Genomic DNA, 20,271 nt, shown 5'->3' with positions numbered 1-20,271 from the left:
GCTGGATAATGGTAATAAATAACGACATACTGTTATGACATTTTCCCCGCGATACAACTGTAAGAATTTGTACGTCGTGACATACGTTTTTATTGTGATGTCATACGGTGCGAAGTGCACTGAGGTACATTTATACACAGCACTGTAATTGTTCTCGGGAAGCCTAACTGAACTGAGTCCCAAGTGCTAAAAACACATGCGTTATTTCGGGGTCCAAGAAGTTTCTCACTCCATTGACTTCACACATGAAGTACACAATCATCCCTTTATACTACTTTTACGGTCTGTTGGACGTTTCTGTTGGGTCCAGCACGGGCTTCATTGAACCATTGTTGATAATCACGCTTCATTAGCCCCAAGCTGTTGATTTGGTAGCATTACATTGTGTGTTTGGAGGTGATCATGAAATTCACACTTATACATAAGATGACACAATTATTCAACAAGCAGCTTGGGGACAAGTACTGAAATAGGAATTTAATTTTGTCATAATACACGTTTAATTACACATGCTATTACAAGTCCAAGTAAACACTAAACACATCAAAGTGATACAGAAATCAAGAATTAAACAATACAAGACCTTATTTTATAGTATAACTATCAGTACCTAAATTCAAAATCTTCAGTATCTGATAAGCAATCTACATGTCTACAGATCTTGTCTCTGGAAAATCGTGCGCTTCTATAGTGAAAGAACTCGGGTTTATATAGGCCTTTCAAAGCGAGTAGAATAACCCAGGTAGAGTCTCTTATTCTATTATGCTGACCGTTGCAAGAAACTAGGAAAATTGGGGCTCCACACAGGATAAATTCATAGAAAACGTAGCGAAACAACGAGGGTCAGTAAAGGATATTTACAAAACTGATAATTGATTGTGACACAGTATCAAGTAAAGAAATACATGTAAATATACAATGTACATGCAAATGCAAAGGTATTAAAAAATTCCCTAACTTCAAACTAAAACGTTTACCGCTTTTAAAAGGTGTGTTTATTTACCTGTCAAATAAAACAGGCAGCATAAAACATTACACAGTATTGGTGTCTAATTCATTAACTTTGATTTCTCGAACCCTCGGATATCGAAAAGTTTTTCTTCGATCCTAACAAGTTTGATATGTTGAAGTTTACCTGTATATAGGGGGAAATCTTACATTTACATACAGGCTTTCTGACACAGTGCAGATTCAAGTTTGTTAACAGTCCCCGGGGGTAGGATGGGGCCACAATAGGGGATCAAAGTTTTGCATACAAATATAATGGGGAAATCTTTTAAGAATCTTCTCAAAAACCACTGTACTAGAAATGTTTACATTTACATGAAAGCTTCCTGACATAGTGCAGATTCAAATTTGTAAACTCATGCCCTTTGGGGGTAGGTTGGGGCCATAATAAGGAGGATCAAAGTTTTACATGCGAATATACAGGGAAAATTTTTAAATATGGGCCAAGGTGACTCATGTGAATGATGTGGCCCATGGGCCTCTTGTTCATATAATTAAATGTTATGTTTTCTTTCATTACAGTCAAAAGGGCAGTCTATATCTTTGAACCAAGCAACCCCAGCACAGCTTATAAGCACGCAAGCTCCTATTCGATTTAGTCAGCCACAACTTGCGTCTAGTTCAGGTTTGTTCAATATTTGCATGTGCATTGATATGAAGGATTGAAGCTTTATAGCATTTTCACCTGTCTTCAAAAATAACAGACATGAAGTCAGTATTTTACAGAAACTTTGTGCCTGATTTGTAAGCATGTTCTACTGTCATGCAATTTTTTTTGGCCAAAAACTTTCATCAGTTCATAGAATCAAGATAAATGATCTATGACAAGGGAAGATAACTTTTGTTTGACGAAAACAATTGATAGGGATAAAATGTGGAGTTTCGTTTGGTGTTCAACTGTTGTTGCTGAAATGGGATAAAAGACATTTGAACATAATCAAATGATAAAGGGAATTAGAACTGAGAAATGAAGACATGATAGCATCTTGATATGAAATTGACTTGATATTCTAGTAATGCAACTTAGATGTCGAACAATGTCAGTTCTCCAAAATAATCTTACAAAACACTATACAATTAATTTAAAAGCAAAATACATTATATGCGAGTACATGTATTTAGTGTACCTTGTATAGATTAAATTACATTAAAACATGATAGTGAATTATTGTAGGTCAAATAAACATCCAGTCTCAACCTATCATGACAAATCAATCCATACTCCAAGCCATGGCCACCCAGCTTCAGCAGGGAGCCATTCCATTGGGTCATCAGCCATTACAACTGTCAGCATCTGGCCAATCACCAACCATTTTACCAGGACAACCGGTTTATATAAGAACAACACAAATTCAGGGACAACAAGGTAGTGCATGACTAATAGTTGTCTGTTGTTTGGTGTGTCGTTAAGTTGTATAGTTGTTCATGCTGGTAATGTAATGCACTTTTGAGTTCAGTTGAAAGGTTTTAAATCTTAGGAGAAAATGAGACATCCTGTAGAGCTAGAAATGTATGCACGACAATACATTGTAATTAACACTAAAAGTTGCCAGGTATACTCTGTATTAGTTATGTAGACATGACAATACATTGTAATTAACACTAAAAGTTGCCAGGTATACTCTGTATTAGTTATGTAGACATGACAATACATTGTAATTAACACTAAAAGTTGCCAGGTATACTCTGTATTAGTTATGTAGACATGATAATACATTGTAATTAACACTAAAAGTTGCCAGGTATACTCTGTATTAGTTATGTAGACATGACAATACATTGTAATTAACACTAAAAGTTGCCAGGTATACTCTGTATTAGTTACTGTAGATAAATTTTGAAGCTAAACATGACTCAGTGAACATAACACCTACTCGTAAAAATCATCTAAAAAGATATTTGTAATTAACAACATATTTACGCTGTACACGTAAGACAATTACTGATTTTTTTTACAGCAGTTGTAAAATATAATCATCTATGCTTTTTAAGAAAAAGAAGGCAATAATTGGAGAAAGAAATACATGTAGGAAATTAACTTGTATCAGCAAACACGTATTTACATGTACATCATAAAAAATCTACATATACATATTAAATGTTGTCTAATGTGTGAAGGGCAGCATGAGTGAATGTATTTGCTTACCCCTTGGTGTTGTGGCATGAAAGTACATGTGGAACTGAATTTAAAAAAGAGTTTGATTGAAGGTGTACTGGCAGCCCAGGGGGTACAGATTGTGGGGACACCAGTAAAAAACTCCTCGCAAAATAATGTTGCAGGGGTCCAGATAGGCAAACAGACCAACCAGGGTCAGTCTGTTTATCCAATCAAAGCTGTGACTGCCAGGGTCAATCCCACCACTGTCAGCAAACCGAAGACTGCAGCAGTCTCTGGTGCTCCTAAAAACCCTAAAGGGCGACCAAGAACAGTCAACAGAATCGTTGGTAAGAACACTGGATACAAATAGTAACAGATGAAAAGCATGAGATATGTATACTAGTAAAAGTATGTAGGTAATGATAAGTTTAAAAATTCCCTATTTACTGAAAATTTGCAATTTTTGTGTAATTTCACTGAGAGAGAGAAAAATTGAGGCCCCATGTGAGACTTGAACTCCATAGACTGTGATCCTTAATCCACTGTCCAGAACTAACCAGCTGGGTGACAAGGAATCTGTGAGATACTTCCTTTTTGAAAAATTGTATTGATTGGTTTATTTGTACATAAGATTTGTCATCTCCAACTGAGGAATAATCACTCTCCAAACCAAGAATGTAATTATTCTAATTTGAATAGTTTATCTGCAATAATTTTCATGACTTTTATCTTTTCATCAGGAGCCATGACAACATCAGCATCTACCAATACAGTGGCCTCAGCACTGTCTCAGTCGAAGGCAGCCAGCCAATCAAAACCTGCTACCCCTACACCAAATTCATTGACTGTTCCAAATCAGAGTCAAAGCAAGTCAGATAGTGAGATGGAATCTACAAAGAAAAGTGCTGTTGGAGAAAAACCTGAAAAGACGAGCTCTGGTAAAGCAATCAAGGTAATAATTAGGCGAAATTATGTGATTTTTCAACCAATTTAGAATTGTGAAATATAAAATTATTCATTTCAGTATGATTTTATGCTTAAAAGTATGCATCTTGTTATACTGTTGAGTATTAAAATGCAAATGAAATATTTAGTTCCTTCAGATATTAGATACATGTAAATTGTGACTCGCTTTTTAATGACCAATTTTGAATTTGCCTTACAGCAGGAAAAGACTTCTGGCAATGTGTCGGCAAAGTCCTCTGCTCCTGTGAAGATGGACACATCTGAGCCCAAGTCCGAGGTTAGGAAGCAAGAGAACCCCTCTGTGGTGGAGAAACAAAAGGCCATTGTAAAACCACACATCCTGACGCACGTTATTGAGGGATTTGTCATACAAGAGGGGCCAGAACCCTTCCCTGTGAGTGGCTGAAGTATTGTTACGGAACTTTCATGGTTCAAGTACATGTATTACAAATATTCAATGATACATTACTGTTTTATGTTTTAAGTCAAGAAACACACATCATTGCCATTTAATTATTTTGTATTTTTTGGTATTTGGTAAGCAATCTATGAATTAAAGTATCGAGTTCAGTAAAACTCCTAATGCTATCTTGAACATAAACACAAGGACATTGTTATGCGCCTGTTAATGTCGGGATGTATTATGGTATAATGGTGTCATCTGTGTGAACCTTGTAGTCAAAATGCAAAATGAACCGTAAGTTCCAGGATCTTACAACTTGGTACATTTGATCCTAGATGAGAGGAGGATACCTATTGTTTTTGAAGGTCAAAGTCGTAGTACCACTTAGTAGGAAAACTCTGTAGGCAGGGTACAGACTGAACCATTGGGGCTAGTACCATCAAACTTGGTACACATATACCATATACATCACAAAGCATCTTACTTTTATTTAAATGTGTGTACTGTGATGCTGTTTTAAAAGTAGTCCAACTACTGTTAGTGAATTGGTCTGGGTTGAAACAAACGGGTTCTTCTTATGTATTTTTAAAACATTTGAGTTAATATTTTCAGTATTTCATTCATGTACAATATTGGAGTTAATATTTTCAGTATTTCATTCATGTAGGTTCAGAGTTAATATTTTCAGTATTTCATTCATGTAGGTTTAGAGTTAATATTTTCAGTATTTCATTCATGTAGGTTCAGAGTTAATATTTTCAGTATTTCATTCATGTTGGTTCAGAGTTAATATTTTCAGTATTTCATTTATGTACATGTAGGTTCAGAGTTAATATTTTCAGTATTTCATTCATGTAGGTTCAGAGTTAATATTTTCAGTATTTCATTCATGTAGGTTCAGAGTTAATATTTTCAGTATTTCATTCATGTAGGTTCAGAGTTAATATTTTCAGTATTTCATTCATGTTGGTTCAGAGTTAATATTTTCAGTATTTCATTTATGTACATGTAGGTTCAGAGTTAATATTTTCAGTATTTCATTCATGTAGGTTCAGAGTTAATATTTTCAGTATTTCATTCATGTAGGTTCAGAGATCCTCATTACTGACAGAGTTTATCCCACCAAAGGTTAGTCAGGGTGTGGACAGGGGGGAGGAAGATTCGGAGATGGACAGTGCTGGACCCTCAGAAGTTGTGCCAAAGAAAGAAGTTCCAGGTCAGAACCAGTGACCCCTTTCACATATGATTTTAAGACTTTAGTTTTATTTTCCATTTGTCAATAAATTTTAGGAAGTTTTAGGTTTTTCAAAATTAACAATGTGGTTCTGACGTCATTTTTTTTAAAAATAGAGGCTGCAGGGAAGCATTCCATTTTTTTTTTTTCATTTCTACATATCTGGGAGGGGGGGAAAATGGGGTTCAATACATACATTTTAGTAATGCTGACTGATTGAAGATGTTTAACAATTCTATGGTAATGAATAATTCCACTAAGTATATACAGTGGAGCCTCGTTAATCCGGACATTTTGGTTCCTAGCAAAATCGTCAAGATAAATGAAGCGTCCGGATAACTGAATCACATATTTTCTATCTTTAAATAAGTAACCAATATGCTTACTTTATTGATGCGTAGTGAATTAAACACATTCTTTCATTGAATTTAACCATTTGCATTAGTAAATAAATTATGATAATGTTAATATTTACATGCATTTCAAAGTGCTCACTAAAATGAAATATACGTGTGCAATGTATTTGCCTATGCTTACATTATACATGTATATTAGCACTACAAATAAATATAAAAAACTGTGTACTGTATGCACTAAAACAAATAATGCAGCACTATATGTAACTATAAGTAAATAAATCATAAGTAATTTACGCTTCAAACATTTCATCACACTTTTACTTCTTAAAGAGACCGGTCATTTCCATCTGTCACGATTCACAGGTTTGGTGGTCTGTTAAAACAATCTTCGTCCAAAGTTGATTTAAGAATTTCGTGATTATCATGTCAGTTGACAACATTCTTTAACCAAAATTCCATCTGCCAGAGTTTATATTTCTTATACTATAATTATCCAAGACAATATCGGGAGAACAAAATCATTTAAGCTCGTAATATTAGGACCTACTACTGCTTTGATCTAGCCATGTGCACCTATTGTTTTCATGATGCGATAATAGCAGAACAAAACTCGGGTGAAACTAACATTACAGGTACATACAATATTTAACTGTCATTTTCCTTGAAATGGTAATTTTCTCACTTCTACCCAGAGTTTAAAAAATTTGAAAGCAATAAAGCTCTACGACATCATAACAAGAATCAATCGTACACAGGTACATTCTACATGCGTGACATTCTAAACATTAAAAACTTACTACATATACATGTGCATGAACATACATGTATATTTCACACGAATCAACAGTATAAAATCCAGAATCTAGAAGTATAATCTACATTCTTTAGATTTGAATAAGCCGATATCAATTTACGAATCAGTACAACTGGTAGGTGTAGCAGTTGAAAAAAAATATCATTACAGCATGATGTTTAATTTATTAATACTATTAGGCTATTGATCAAGACTATAAAATAATATGCTACAGATTTATTTACAAAATTCAACACTACACGCAATACAGATCTTATGTGCAAAAATTGGCAATACAATGTCTCGATCGGCACATGCTATCTAACTGACATATCATCACACACAACCTAATTAAAGGGAGGTGTTGACGGGGTACAGGTAATCGCTTCAATTACACAGTTTGGCTTGTTTTCTTTATAATTTATGCCTTGCTAAAATTGTCTGACACAGACCTTCCCTCAAAAAAATTACCGTCCGGATTAATGGTTCAAATTTCAATGCATTTTAACATTTTGTAATAAAAAATTACCGTCCGGATCCGGAACGCGAATTTCCTAAGTAATGATGCAAAATAACGTTTAAAAATTCCATTCCCAACAAAAATCGTCTGGAAGGTGAAGCATTCGGATGACTGAGGCTCCACTGTATTAGAATATATTGTTCTATTGAATTGTTTTATAAGCAGTAAAGTATTTGTAGTCTCTCTGGGTGCCATATTGAAAGGAAAATAGTATCATAGACCTAGAAAGCAGACACTCATTTTTCTTTCTAAAAAATATTTAACTGCATTTAAACAAATTTTTTTTATTAAAACTATGATAAAATTGTGTATGTATAATGCTATTGAATCACAAGTGGGCAGGCCTTAGAAGCAGACAATTTTTGTCTCATTAGTTCTTATGGATGAATATTTATCTCATACATGTGGTGTATATTGCAAGTGAGATAAAGCATTAGCTTTATCACACGCCCGTTTGATAAAGCACTTCTGGTCTTAACTACTTTTGACACCGTCCCCCGCTTGGATGATATATTTTCTGTGTTTATGCATATCGATGCATGAAATAAAGCATATAACTTGTTATTCTGTATACATTTAAAATTTCTTTTATAGCAAAATTAAAATGATATTGCCCCCACTGACATATAATGAAAGTTACCGGCCATAAAAATGTCAACTCAATCAAAATTATGATAAGAAAACAAAGAGATGTCTCACACTATTATCATTAACAAGGAATCAACCGCCTACTGGACAGGCTTAATTGAAAGTACCTCGACATGCTGCGGTACCAAGCATTCACAAGCAGTCTCTTTTCTTAGGAGCCATATTGAATGTAATAAATTTCAACAGCTTTACTTACTAAAGTGCCTCAGGATTTACTCTCGCCCTCAGATCCAAAGAAATCACGTAAATAAAATCCAAATACACAAACACTTCTACTTTTCATTGTAAACTGTTGAACATTCTAATAACGCTGCATTAAAATATTATTTTCATTGATTGTTGTTACACATGTTTATTTCAAAAAGACGTGGACATCAAACTTTTATCGAAGGTCAGGCCTACATCAAAAAATGAATACTTGGTCACTAGTTGTTATTTTGTTGGAATGGCAAAACTATTATTAATCATAAACTATAATTCCTTCTAAAACAATTTTCATCCTTGGTTTCTTTTATAAAAATGCCCTTTGTAATATACATGAATCAATTATAAGCGCACTGTTTTTTCCCGCGTAAGGAAGATTAATAAGTACGACGCCTGAGCCACGGATTCAAAACAAATTCAATCAGCTGTTTCTACCATACTGGAGATCATCTCAAAATTAAGCAAAAAGAAAACGTATAAGATACGTGTAAATAGAACATCTATATTGTGTGTTTTGATATTTTGGTTTATCCAACTCGGCTAGCCTTGCGAATAAATACACCATATCAACTCGTTGGATAAACCAAATATCAAAACACGCAATATAGATATCCTCTATATATTCCTGAATTTTATTTAGTCCGCAATCAGTCACATTGAACACACCTAGTTTGAGATAGATACTGTTTGACACCTCGTATGTTTTGTTGCTGATAATAGTGAAGCTAAATATGATGTCACAATGCGCTATTTACAACAACTGCATTATATTTCTTGCGTTTTAAAAATGAATAGGTGAATCATTTGTCTAAAGTTATGTTGCAAGATGTTAAAGGGGCATTAGCTTTCATTTTGTCACCAAAATCTAATTCAATGAAAATTGCTCTATATTATATATTTTAGTAATATTACCAGTATTGAATTATTTCAAACAAATTTTAACCTCAAAGTAGGAATATGAATATGTAATTTTGGTGATTAAATAATTATTGTCTTGTAAGACAATAATTCTTCCTTATATATTTCTATACTAAAAGTAGTTATTTAACATAGTTTTATTAGGTTTCTCTTGTTGTTATGAAATATAAATGTGCTTAAATGTAAATAGATGTTTAAATTAGTCATATAATATACATTCCTATGCCATTGAGAGATTTTGAGAAAAAAATGGTTGCCATCACTTTCACAGCTAATACCCCTTAAAATACATACATGTTTAAAGGGAAACTACTCTTAATAAAGTTGTGTAAAAAGATGTTTAGGTGTTTTGATAACTGTCAACTGTCCGTACACATCCGCATAACTTGAGAATTTCTGATTTTACATGTCTATTATTGATTATGGATATATTACTGTACACAGTAGTATTATACACTTGCTGCACTCACTCCAATGGTAGCACTGTTAACATATTGTTCAAAGGATTTCCTTTCTTTTGTTTTTAGAGCCAGAGTTTTTCTCTAAGTGTGAATTTTGTGGAACTGAAGAACAGGCATCTAGATTTAAGAGATCAAAGAGATTCTGTACCATGGCATGTGCCAAGCGGTACAACAGGGCCCACAGAACATCAGTGTTCAAAACCAGAGGAAAACATAGTCAGTATTTTTTTATGCCCTGTTAAGATGGTCTGTCTGTCTTTTTATCTGTCTGCAACTTTTGGTCACAACGTTTGGAATATACAAGATAGAGACTTCATGCATTCTGAACTGAAAGGTCATGGTCAAAGTAAGGTGACTAAGAAAAGTAAATGTCATTTGTTAACGTAGATTTTTTGCCAAATTTGAGTATCGACATACCTTGAAGCATACTGTTTCACAAACAGCACATCTTGTTCGTGTATGTTACATGGGGGATTTCACAAACCACAAACACATGATAGCACTTTTCATGACTGATGATTTTTACACACATTTGTACAGACATTAGATAGAATAAAGATAACAGTTGTATAGACGAGCATGTCAATGAAAAGAACATATATAAAATCTGTAAAACTACAAATATTGAATTGCTATCCATGTTTCCCAATAATCAAAACAGACATACTGATACTGTGCCTGTTGATCAGCATCTACAAGTATTTCTACTTAATTTACACCAGTCTGAAGAGAAAAATTGATGATAACGGAATGTTTCTGATGTTTTATAACAGTGGGCATTGGAAGAGGAATGATAATGAAGAGAGGCTCTCCTCTGAACCTGAAGAAAGGTCTCAGAGGTCCAGGGAGAGGTGCAAAATTGCTCTATGGTGAAAACAGAGTAAGAGTAGTACACATGATAGTAGTTTCAGACTGTGATTTAAGTTTTGTAGGTATTCAATTTTGTGGATTTTTATGGTTAAAAAATGCTGTTTCATTGTTATGTTAATTCATTGAATGGTATCTTTATGTTGGCCTCTTAATTGGAAACTGAACTATATCTCTTGATTCCATGGTCTTGTACAACCAAAGAAATAGAAAATTTAATGATGAAACCATGGTTAATAGGCAGAAAAATAATAGATCTCCACTGGTTGTTTCATATGCCTCTTGTTCATGCTTGTATGTTAGTGAAGTTGATGAGTTTTATATGTTTTAATGGATATTGGTTGTTTTACTGATTGTATATCAAACTTCTCAGGAATTCCCAGAGGGAGAGCATGAGGATGCAGAGCCTATGGAAGAAGGAGAACCTCGCAGTACATCTAACACTTCAACATCAAATGAAAGCTCCTCCGCCCCGGAGTCGCCCGCCACTCCTGGGGATCGTCCTGATAATTCTGTGGAGTCTGACAACCCCACCACAAACCCAGGAAAATGGACTGTAAGTCATAGAATTTATGGTTTTTCGTTTTAAACAATGTCAATTGTTATTATGTCTCCCCTTCCCAGAAGGGGGACATATTGTTTTAATGTAAATTCTTCTTCTGCCGCTTCTCATACAAAGTTGTCCCGGCCATAACATTGTCTTTTGACATAGGCTTTTAATATTTGGTTTGTGGATATACCATGATAAGACAGAGTGTTGCATACTCTTTTTGATGACCTTTGACCTTGAACTTTTATGTAAAGGTCAAATAATAGAAATTTTGGGGCGTTATTTTTTTGTCCGGAACGTAAGGTTTTTGTCTATTGACATAGGCCTTTGATATTTGTTATGTTGGTATACCATGGTAAAACAGTGTGTCGCCAATCAGATCACATGCTCATCTTTAACCGTAACCAGTTAGAAGACTCGGACATGAATTGGCGCAAGAATTGCATCAAATTGATGCATTTCTTTGCCGGAAGTGTGCATGTTGATGAAGTTAAAAGGCTAGAACCGAATCCCTGTATAAAGTGTTCTTTAGATTTTCACCACAGATTCAGTTTTGGTATTATTAACGTCTTATTCACTCTAATACATAAACATATAAGTGGAAATTGATAGTGGTAGAATACCTTAGATGTGTATAATATCTTAGATGCATTTGAAAGCTCACCTTTCATATTGTAACGTACAACTGTGACGTCATAGTTACATTTGTGTACACATGGCAACCATCTCTGATGGTGTCAATCCACATACGAGATTCATTTAGTTACGGAAATAGCCGAGTAGTTATCATTGAGTGTGTCGCATGCAATTTTTGATGATCTTGAACTTTTATGTAAAAGTCAAATAATAGAATTTTTTGGACATTATTTTTTGTCCAAACCATAACTTTTTTTTGTCTTTTGATATAGGCCTTTGATATTTGGTATGTGGGTATACCATGATAAGATAATGTGTCACATGCCATTTTTGATGATCCTTGAAAAATTTTTTTTTTTAAAAGTATGGAAAATGGAAGGGGAGACATCAGTTTTATTGTGCTAAAACAATTCTTCCTAGTTACAGTTGGATCAGTTCTGATAAATTTGAATCCTTTTGAGTATCATGTGGTATCTACTCGTGAGAATCTTTTGCAATTTCAACCTTAAGGTGATGGTCTCCAGTTATGACTTTGTGGAAAGAAATCAAAGTGCACCTTGTTTCTTTTGTCATGTTATACAGTCATGAAGATGTTAACAAGCACTGTAATTATCTTGGAAAATTAATTGATGAAATGTTAACTTTATCTACTGTTATAAAATATGGACTTTTAAGTCTTTTACCTGATTTAGCTCCATTTTTGTTTGCTTTTACCATACTCTGACATCACTAAGATTTGACGTCACAGACATTGACACGATGTCATGAAAATAACAAATTGACAGTTTCGAATAAACCACTATACAAGTAAAAAGACTTGTTTTCAACTAATCACATTTTGAACATTTACATATGCATATACATTTGGAAATCTTATTTTGTTAAATGTATTTTTGAAATTCATGTTTCTTAAGCAAATCTCAAGAAATGAAGCAGCTTTCATATATATTTGTCGTCTTTGCAGGTAACAGAGGTGTATGAATTCATCAAGTCCATGCCTGGATGTTCACCTTATGCTGAGGAGTTTAAGTCACAAGAGATTGATGGTCAGGCTTTGATGCTTTTGAAGGAGGATCATTTAATGACTACTATGAGCATGAAGTTGGGGCCTGCCCTCAAAATCTGTGCGAAAATCAACTCTTTCAGGGTTGATCTTAGTTAAGTGAACTTCAGTGAATGTGGTTCCAAGAGATGTGAGAACACGAGGAATTAAACCTCCGAGTGGTGTTTCAAAAAGACAAGTTTTTACCCATGACACCAGAACATTCATTGTACTTTATTCAGATTGTTTTCATCTCTTTGTTAATTATTGTAAATTTTATAAACCGTGTTTTATCCTTCATTGACAGTGTGTGTTGTGATGTACATGCAAAATAAACCCCATGTTCTGCATTAACTTCAATAGGCCTCCATGTAATCAAGATAATTTTACATTGTATTGCACATTTACATGCAGTTACATTTGATATGAAGATTTCATTATATGGTACACTTCACCAACAAATATTCGTAAAATTTTTATTCTTTTGAAATGTGATCTCAAACATACATATCCTTTTACATGTAGGAGAAAGGTCAAGATACTCCGATATCATACAGAAAAGTTGTAGACGTGTACGTGTTACGATCTGTGTAAGTATTGTACGTCATACATGTGTGCTCAAATACATGCATGTGTACAGGTGTACATGTACTTCATTATGAACTGCATGAATACCGTCATCACATTTTTTAACACTTACCGGTAATGTTTATTAGAAAATTAATACTTTCATAAAGGATTTGTATGTCATAATTATTTTCTAAAACATGGTGCTTTTTTGTGTAATAGGTCACATTTAGATCATGAATAATGATTTCATTCTACATTGATAACATTTCATAAGATTTGCTTGAACGTTTTATGTATTTTTTTTTCAATTGCTGTGTTGTTGATGTGTTTTGAATATTGTGCTCTTAGAGAATTTTTTATAAAAAGTGTGAAAGACTGATTTTAGACTGTGCAATTCAAAACCTTATCTAAAGAGTCCGACTATAATATGATACCAGTACTGAAATTATTCTCTCAGTTTGTCAAACTTTATTCTCTATTATGATGTATTTACTTTCAAATTAAAAAGTAAGGATAACAAAAACTGTGTTTTGTTTTGTTGGTGAGAGATTTTTGTAGAATATTTGTAATTATTTTGTTGATCAAAAGTACTTAAGGAGGTACTCCACATCGTCATAATGGCTGACTTCCTTTTAAAACATGGATGAAAATATGAATATTAGCAATATTTTTCTATTAATTTAAATTGTTTTCGCCTAGCTGAGTAGCTCAGTAGGTTAGCACGTCGACTGTTGAACTGTAGATCGCGAGTTCGAGTCCAGCAGGGGTTTTAAGTTTTTTTTTGCAGATTGTTTTCTACTAAAACTGCATTTTTTGACTAGATAAAAGTAAATTTGAAAGTTTTCAATTTCAAAATATAGTTGTACATATCCTCCATTTTTCATCCATATCAAATTTCACTGGTGTAGCATACATCCTTAAAGTCCTGTATCTAGACAGTTTTAAGAACATGCATGTTGCACAAGAAATGAACACTGAACCCAAAGATTACGAATTTCAGATCTGGTATAGGGTTTATTGTTTATTATAAACCTGTCTACAGTTTAACGATTGCATTAATTTTGATGGTTATGGCCTCATCCTTCAAGACCCAGGGAGGCAGACACTATGAAATGCACAATGTTTGCTCCCCTTTACCCAAAGATGTTATATATCAAGATTGGTTAGAATTGGCTCAGACGTTCAAGAAAAGAAGCTGAATATGTTTAAAAGATTACGACTGACGCATGGCAACGAATACTCTAGCAATAGGTCATCTGAACCTTCAAAAGAAGAAATAAAAAACCCAATGTAATGATATTAAGTTTGTGAATATTTATTGCCATTACATTTGAATGGAGATTATACACATTATTTAGTACTATATACAAATTGATACAGTAAGACTTGTTGTCGTGTTCAGTGTGTAATTAGCCACATGATAGAGCTATTTGTAGTTACAAACAATTTAGGCGGATTACTGGTTTTATTGTCATGAAAACAGCATATAAAACACAAAAATTTGCTTGAAATAGAACCCTGTCAACATGCATTAGCATGATATTTACATGTTCTCGGTGAACCACAAAGGATGTGCTATCCAGCTTTATTGCAGTGACTCTAAATAATCATTTCGTACGTATCTGTGACTTTTTCAAATTACTGGATGTACATATACTACTATCCTGAATAGAGACAAACAGAATATTGCGGTAGCACGTCTAAAATCAATTTGGAATGTCTTTTTGGTAAACAAATTCGTTTCATTTTCCATTCTCTTGCGCAAGTCGATACCTACACAGTCGCGTGTATATTGCACCTGCATCAGGAATACATGTAAATGTGTTTCATGTTCATCCTTTTCGCGGAATTCAAATTGTTTCATTTGATTGGTTGAGCTTGATCACATGTTTGCAAACCCGTCAAGGATCGAATAAATTTCTCGAACGTGCACAAAAGTTCACAACCCACATAGGACAACATTTGACTGTATGATCATAACGAGAACAATACCCCATAGCGTAACCGTACCTGGGGCACGTGTCCACACAAGGACATAGGAAGGTGAGGGGGCACATCATTAGTTGCCTCGGATTCTGACCTACAAAAAATAATGAATAAAAATTCATGAGATTGCAGCTGTTTTGACAGTGATCTGTTGAGTTGATGTAGAATTTTAATTCGCTAGGGGAAAACTATCGAAGCGAAATACACGTGTATAATGAGAACGGACGGGTCTCTTGTGGATATTTTTTTATCAACTCAAAAGAAAGATTATTCTGAAAAAATATATCTGGAATATTTAACTCAAATGCATTTAGTTAATCATTTATTAGATTTCAGAATTAACCGTTTTCACTTAAGATATATACGCCCTGTGACAAAGCTTTTGATGAAAACCAGGCACTGTCTAGTCTCTAGATGGTACATGAAATGCCAATGATGCCAGATTTCTTTATTACTAAGAATTAATCCTGATACACTCTGTAGTTTCAGATGAGATCCCATCTCCTTATTACGACTTCTTACCTCGTGTTAAGGAACAAGTTATCTCGTCATAACATGACAGTTGCATGTATCGCATTATAACAAGAAAAGAAAATCATTATTGCAAAGAAGCAATTAATTCGTTGTATTTACATTTAAACACATTTTTTTTTTATTATTCTATAAGAAAATGACGTTTGTTGCATTATATGATGCATAAACTTTACACAATGTCAAACCTCATTCCGGGTGGGGACCACAATTCGATTGCAAAAAACATTAAAAATGACAGATGTCAATTTTCATTGATCAAAAATATATGTTCCGCATTTCAAACAAAACATATAAACAAAAATGAAGACGAACTATAATTTTTATGAAATATTTTCCGGCGAATTATTAATTACACGAAGCCAACTAAAATAATCTGCTAATCAAAATTCATGCGTACAACTGGTCTATCAATCTAATTAACATTAGTTCAACCTGTCATTGGCTCAAATGCCGTCTGACATGTTTCATATCTATTGTTAGGCCGTTCTTTATTCATTAATTTTGACTACGGATTACTCCGTTTATCTGATCAAGATATAGGTGTGACCGGTCGACAGGGAATGCTTACTCCTCCTAGGCTACTCTGGTATATCTAGAGGTGCGTGTTTGCACAATTAATTTTGTATTCCTTATAGGAGTTGTGAAATTAATAACTGTTTCATCTGCATGGAGTGTCAAATCAATTTAAACTCAAATACATGTAATTGAAGATATCTTTAATTATTTGAAGATATCAATTCAATTAATGCGCACAATAATCGAATTGATGCGCGCAATAATAAAATTAATTATCATCACATTTTCATATAGGAGTTCATTGGGAAACTACAAAGCAATTTTCAAATCGATATATCAATAATGACCAAAATATGCACGCAAACACAAATTGATAGGAAGGGCAATTAACCTTTGTTACGCTGTCCTTTGTGACGAAAGTTCGGAAAACTTAAAGGCATTACAGACTGACGCACAAACAGATAGGACCCTAATAGAACCGTCCGTTTTGACCGGTAGAGTATATTTAAAAAACGTAACATGGAAATGCGTAACAATGCTGAATATGTTTATTTTTTAGCACAAAGTACTTCATAATCTTAACACTCTTAAAAATGATCATACACCCACTGTTTTATCTATTTATTTTAAAGAATTTTCTATTGCCCTCAATACGACTAGACTAAGCCCAAGAAATATATATCAACCTTTGCTTTCATTTTTTTTTTGCATCAAGTGTCTTTGACAAGTTCGATAACTTAAGATTGACACGTGACTTTGATTTCCTTACAAAGTGATCATGTTTAAAAGTGATCAACCTCAAACTTCGAAGTCACGTTGATATCGAACTTCATTTGGAAAATAAATGTTTATTAAAACATTGTATCATATTGTGAGAGAAACATTCTTTCTTTTTCACTAACATTCCCCATCCTTTACACTACTAATTATTTTAGATAAACTAAGTTAGCTAATGATTATCTATATTCTATTGAAATTATGTTTTGCATTTGCTTTAACTCCAAAATCAAGCAGATATATTTCGTAACGATTTGAATAATGGAATTTGAAATCGTTTCAATAAGAGTAATGTTATTACGAATGGGCACTACGATTCCTGGACCCCAAGAAACCCTCAACAATTACATGTAGTAATTTAAATGTAAACATTGATAATATTGACTTACCACTGGAGAGATACGGGTATTCAGACAGCATCAGCAAGACAATGAGATGAAATACGACAAACTGTTTCATGTCGATACAGTGACAGTTGTAGATCTGATCAGTCTCTTCACTGTGTCTGTCCGTGGCAGAGAACGCTTATATGACATCTCTAACCAAAGTAAGGACGTTTTCATACAGTGATCGTTCGTGTCAAATTGTGGTCGAATAAGCATTTGATGTAATGTTCTATCATTGATGATGTTGTCAGTAAATGTATTTTTTTTCTCAGACTGTTCCATAAATAACATTTCCTTCAGATCACTATATCGTTATAACGATCTAGTTTGCCAATACAACCTATCAATGGGTCAAAAGCTGTCTGATGTGTTTCATACCGATTGTTAGGCCGTTATTGGCACACTGATTTTGACTACGGATAACACCGTTTACCTGATCAAGATATAGGGCTCTGGGCGGGTGTGACCGGTCGACAGGGGATGCTTACTAAGCACCTGATTCCTCCTCTGCTATATCCAGGAGTCCATGTTTGCACAACTCTCTATTCTGTATTGCTAATAGTTGTGAGATTGACCACTTCGTTGTCTTCATCTTTCACCATTCTTATCAATCAGGATTATTTTTCTTGCAAGATATTTCATCTGTAATCTTTCTCATAATTTTTCATAAAGAAATTTATGATGTAGAAAATTATTAGAACCATTTTAAAGATTACTGCTCTAAACAAGTGATTCTGAATTTGATGGCCAAAAAAAGATAAAACATCAACATCTGACACTTCATTGAATTCAGTCAACTGCTGCAGACAAGGCAGTGCCTCTGTTTTCAAGGTAGCAAATCCATGATGACCTCCTCGTATTTTTGATTGATTATTTAAATCACTTCACCTTTGGAATCAGTGAAAAGGATTTAGCTCATGAAAATGATTCGCTAAGAGATTTTGCAAATATACCTAAAAATGTCGCTTAATCTGATTGACATTCAATTACATCGAAAAAGACTTTCTGCGAAAAGCTTGGAAACAAAGTTGATCTACAAGGAATGTCTCAGTAAAACATTTAGTGAAACCATTTTTCAAAGATCACGACACAAAATTACGTGATTTCTTTTACTCCATTATGTTTTTAGGTGGGTTTTATGGACAGACAATTCTTAAACATATCTTACCCTTACATTAAACTGAAGCTGATTCATAATGAACTGTATACAGTTCTTCTTCCCGTTTGGTGCATTCCGCCACAAGACGCCGACAGATCCCTTAATGTACAGGTAAAAATACACATCTACAGTGCAGGTAAGTTGGATAAAATCAGTCTACCAATTGAACGAAGTGTGGTTGCTTTGGGCGCGGTCTTGACGATGGAGCAGGCAACTGTAGTATATGGCAGGCTTTTCTTGAGACGAATCCATAAGGAAAGAAAGACCGTTTGCATATGGAGGTCCTAAATTTGACACAAGGAACTTCTGACTATGTCCTCTCATCGATAATGCTGCAAGGATGGGACATGATGTAAATAAGTTCATGATGTTATTCAATATCGTATATATGACAGTAGTTTTCACTCGTGCTCTCCGCTCCTCAAGAATTTTCAACTGGAGATAATTTAGTATTTCGCAAATTCTATGGTCGTTATAAGTTTGCCAATAAAACCTACCATTGGGTCAGATGCTGTCTGACGTGTTTCATACCGATTGTTAGACCGTTCTTGGTACACTGATTTTGACTACGGATAACTCCGTTTACCTAATCAGGATATAGGGCTCACGGCGGGTGTGACCGGTCGACAAGAGATGCTTATTCCTCCTAGGCACCTGATCCCACCCCTGGTGTGTCCAGGGGTCCGTGTTTGCCCAACTATCTATGTTGCATTGCTTATAGGAGTTATGAGATTGATCACTGTTCGTTATCTTCGCCTTTCATTAATGTCACAATGCTTGTTCTGCGATAGTTGCTCATAACAAATCTGGCAGATTTTCTTTGTACCGTCTCCAGCTTCCTGGTCATCTCTGCTGATCTCATATTATGCTTCCGAATTCCACTATAGGTCTAACTAATATGGTATAGTATAGCTTCCTGGTCACATTGGGTCAACAGTTGATGTTACGCTTCAAGAAATTCCCGGTGTTGTTGGTTTTCTTCGTGATCAGGTCTATATGGTATTCCCAAATGAGTTTACGGTGTATGGCGATTCCTAGGTATTTTGCCATGTCTACCTCTTCTAGTCTCTGCACATGGATGGTGTATGGTATCTTAATGGGAATCTTGTGGAGGATATGACACGTCTGGAGTGGGAGCTCCATCAGTAATAATAAAGAACATCCAGTTCCTGTTGGAGCTTGGTAGAGTCATCGGGTGATCTAATGTCCCTGTACAGCACAAAGGTCTGCAAACAACCTAACCAATGAGGAGTTCTTGAGGTATTCGGGGAAAATCGTTGATGAATAGGAGAAAAAAGTAAAGTGTCAAGACTACTCCCATGGGGTAAACTGAATTGCTCAGTCCTGGATGTGTGACCATTTATTACTACTCTCTGTTATCGTTCCTCATAGAAGTTTGTGATCCAGCTGTGTACCTGGCCTCTTATAGTAGTGATGAAGCTTATGAAGCAGCATTATGGGGGAAGTTTGTCGAAGGCTTTAGAAAAGTCCAGGATAGCATTTATCTGGCATCTGTTGTCGATATTGTTTGACAAGTCCAGAAGTCACGGAAACGACGGTTCCAAAAACCGTGCTGGGCATCTGTGAGAATATGGTGCATGCTGTTGCTGCAAACAATGTGCTCCATAATCTTGCA

At 34.6% G+C, this 20,271-nt stretch overlaps 1 protein-coding gene across 4 annotated transcripts in view; it reads left to right on the top strand.

Annotated features, from left to right (window-relative positions):
• The window catches only part of LOC125678254 (polyhomeotic-like protein 1), a 46,805-nt gene extending 33,005 nt beyond the window's left edge, over positions 1–13,800 (top strand). For all 4 annotated transcript variants that reach the window (XM_048916574.2, XM_048916563.2, XM_048916554.2 and 1 more), the window contains 10 exons: positions 1,531–1,633; positions 2,183–2,374; positions 3,217–3,453; positions 3,847–4,058; positions 4,272–4,466; positions 5,562–5,691; positions 9,679–9,828; positions 10,386–10,492; positions 10,853–11,035; positions 12,630–13,800. In XM_048916574.2, the coding sequence (XP_048772531.1) occupies positions 1,531–1,633; positions 2,183–2,374; positions 3,217–3,453; positions 3,847–4,058; positions 4,272–4,466; positions 5,562–5,691; positions 9,679–9,828; positions 10,386–10,492; positions 10,853–11,035; positions 12,630–12,827 (1,707 nt within the window). In that variant the 3' untranslated portion in view covers positions 12,828–13,800. The remainder of the gene's footprint in view (positions 1–1,530; positions 1,634–2,182; positions 2,375–3,216; positions 3,454–3,846; positions 4,059–4,271; positions 4,467–5,561; positions 5,692–9,678; positions 9,829–10,385; positions 10,493–10,852; positions 11,036–12,629) is intronic.
• Positions 13,801–20,271: the final 6,471 nt, after the last annotated feature.

Source organism: Ostrea edulis, chromosome 1 (assembly GCF_947568905.1).
Source record: "Ostrea edulis chromosome 1, xbOstEdul1.1, whole genome shotgun sequence".
Classification (NCBI taxonomy): Eukaryota; Metazoa; Mollusca; class Bivalvia; order Ostreida; family Ostreidae; genus Ostrea; species Ostrea edulis.
The sequence above is the reverse complement of the archived record's forward strand: the minus strand, read 5'-3'. Positions and strand labels throughout refer to the sequence as shown.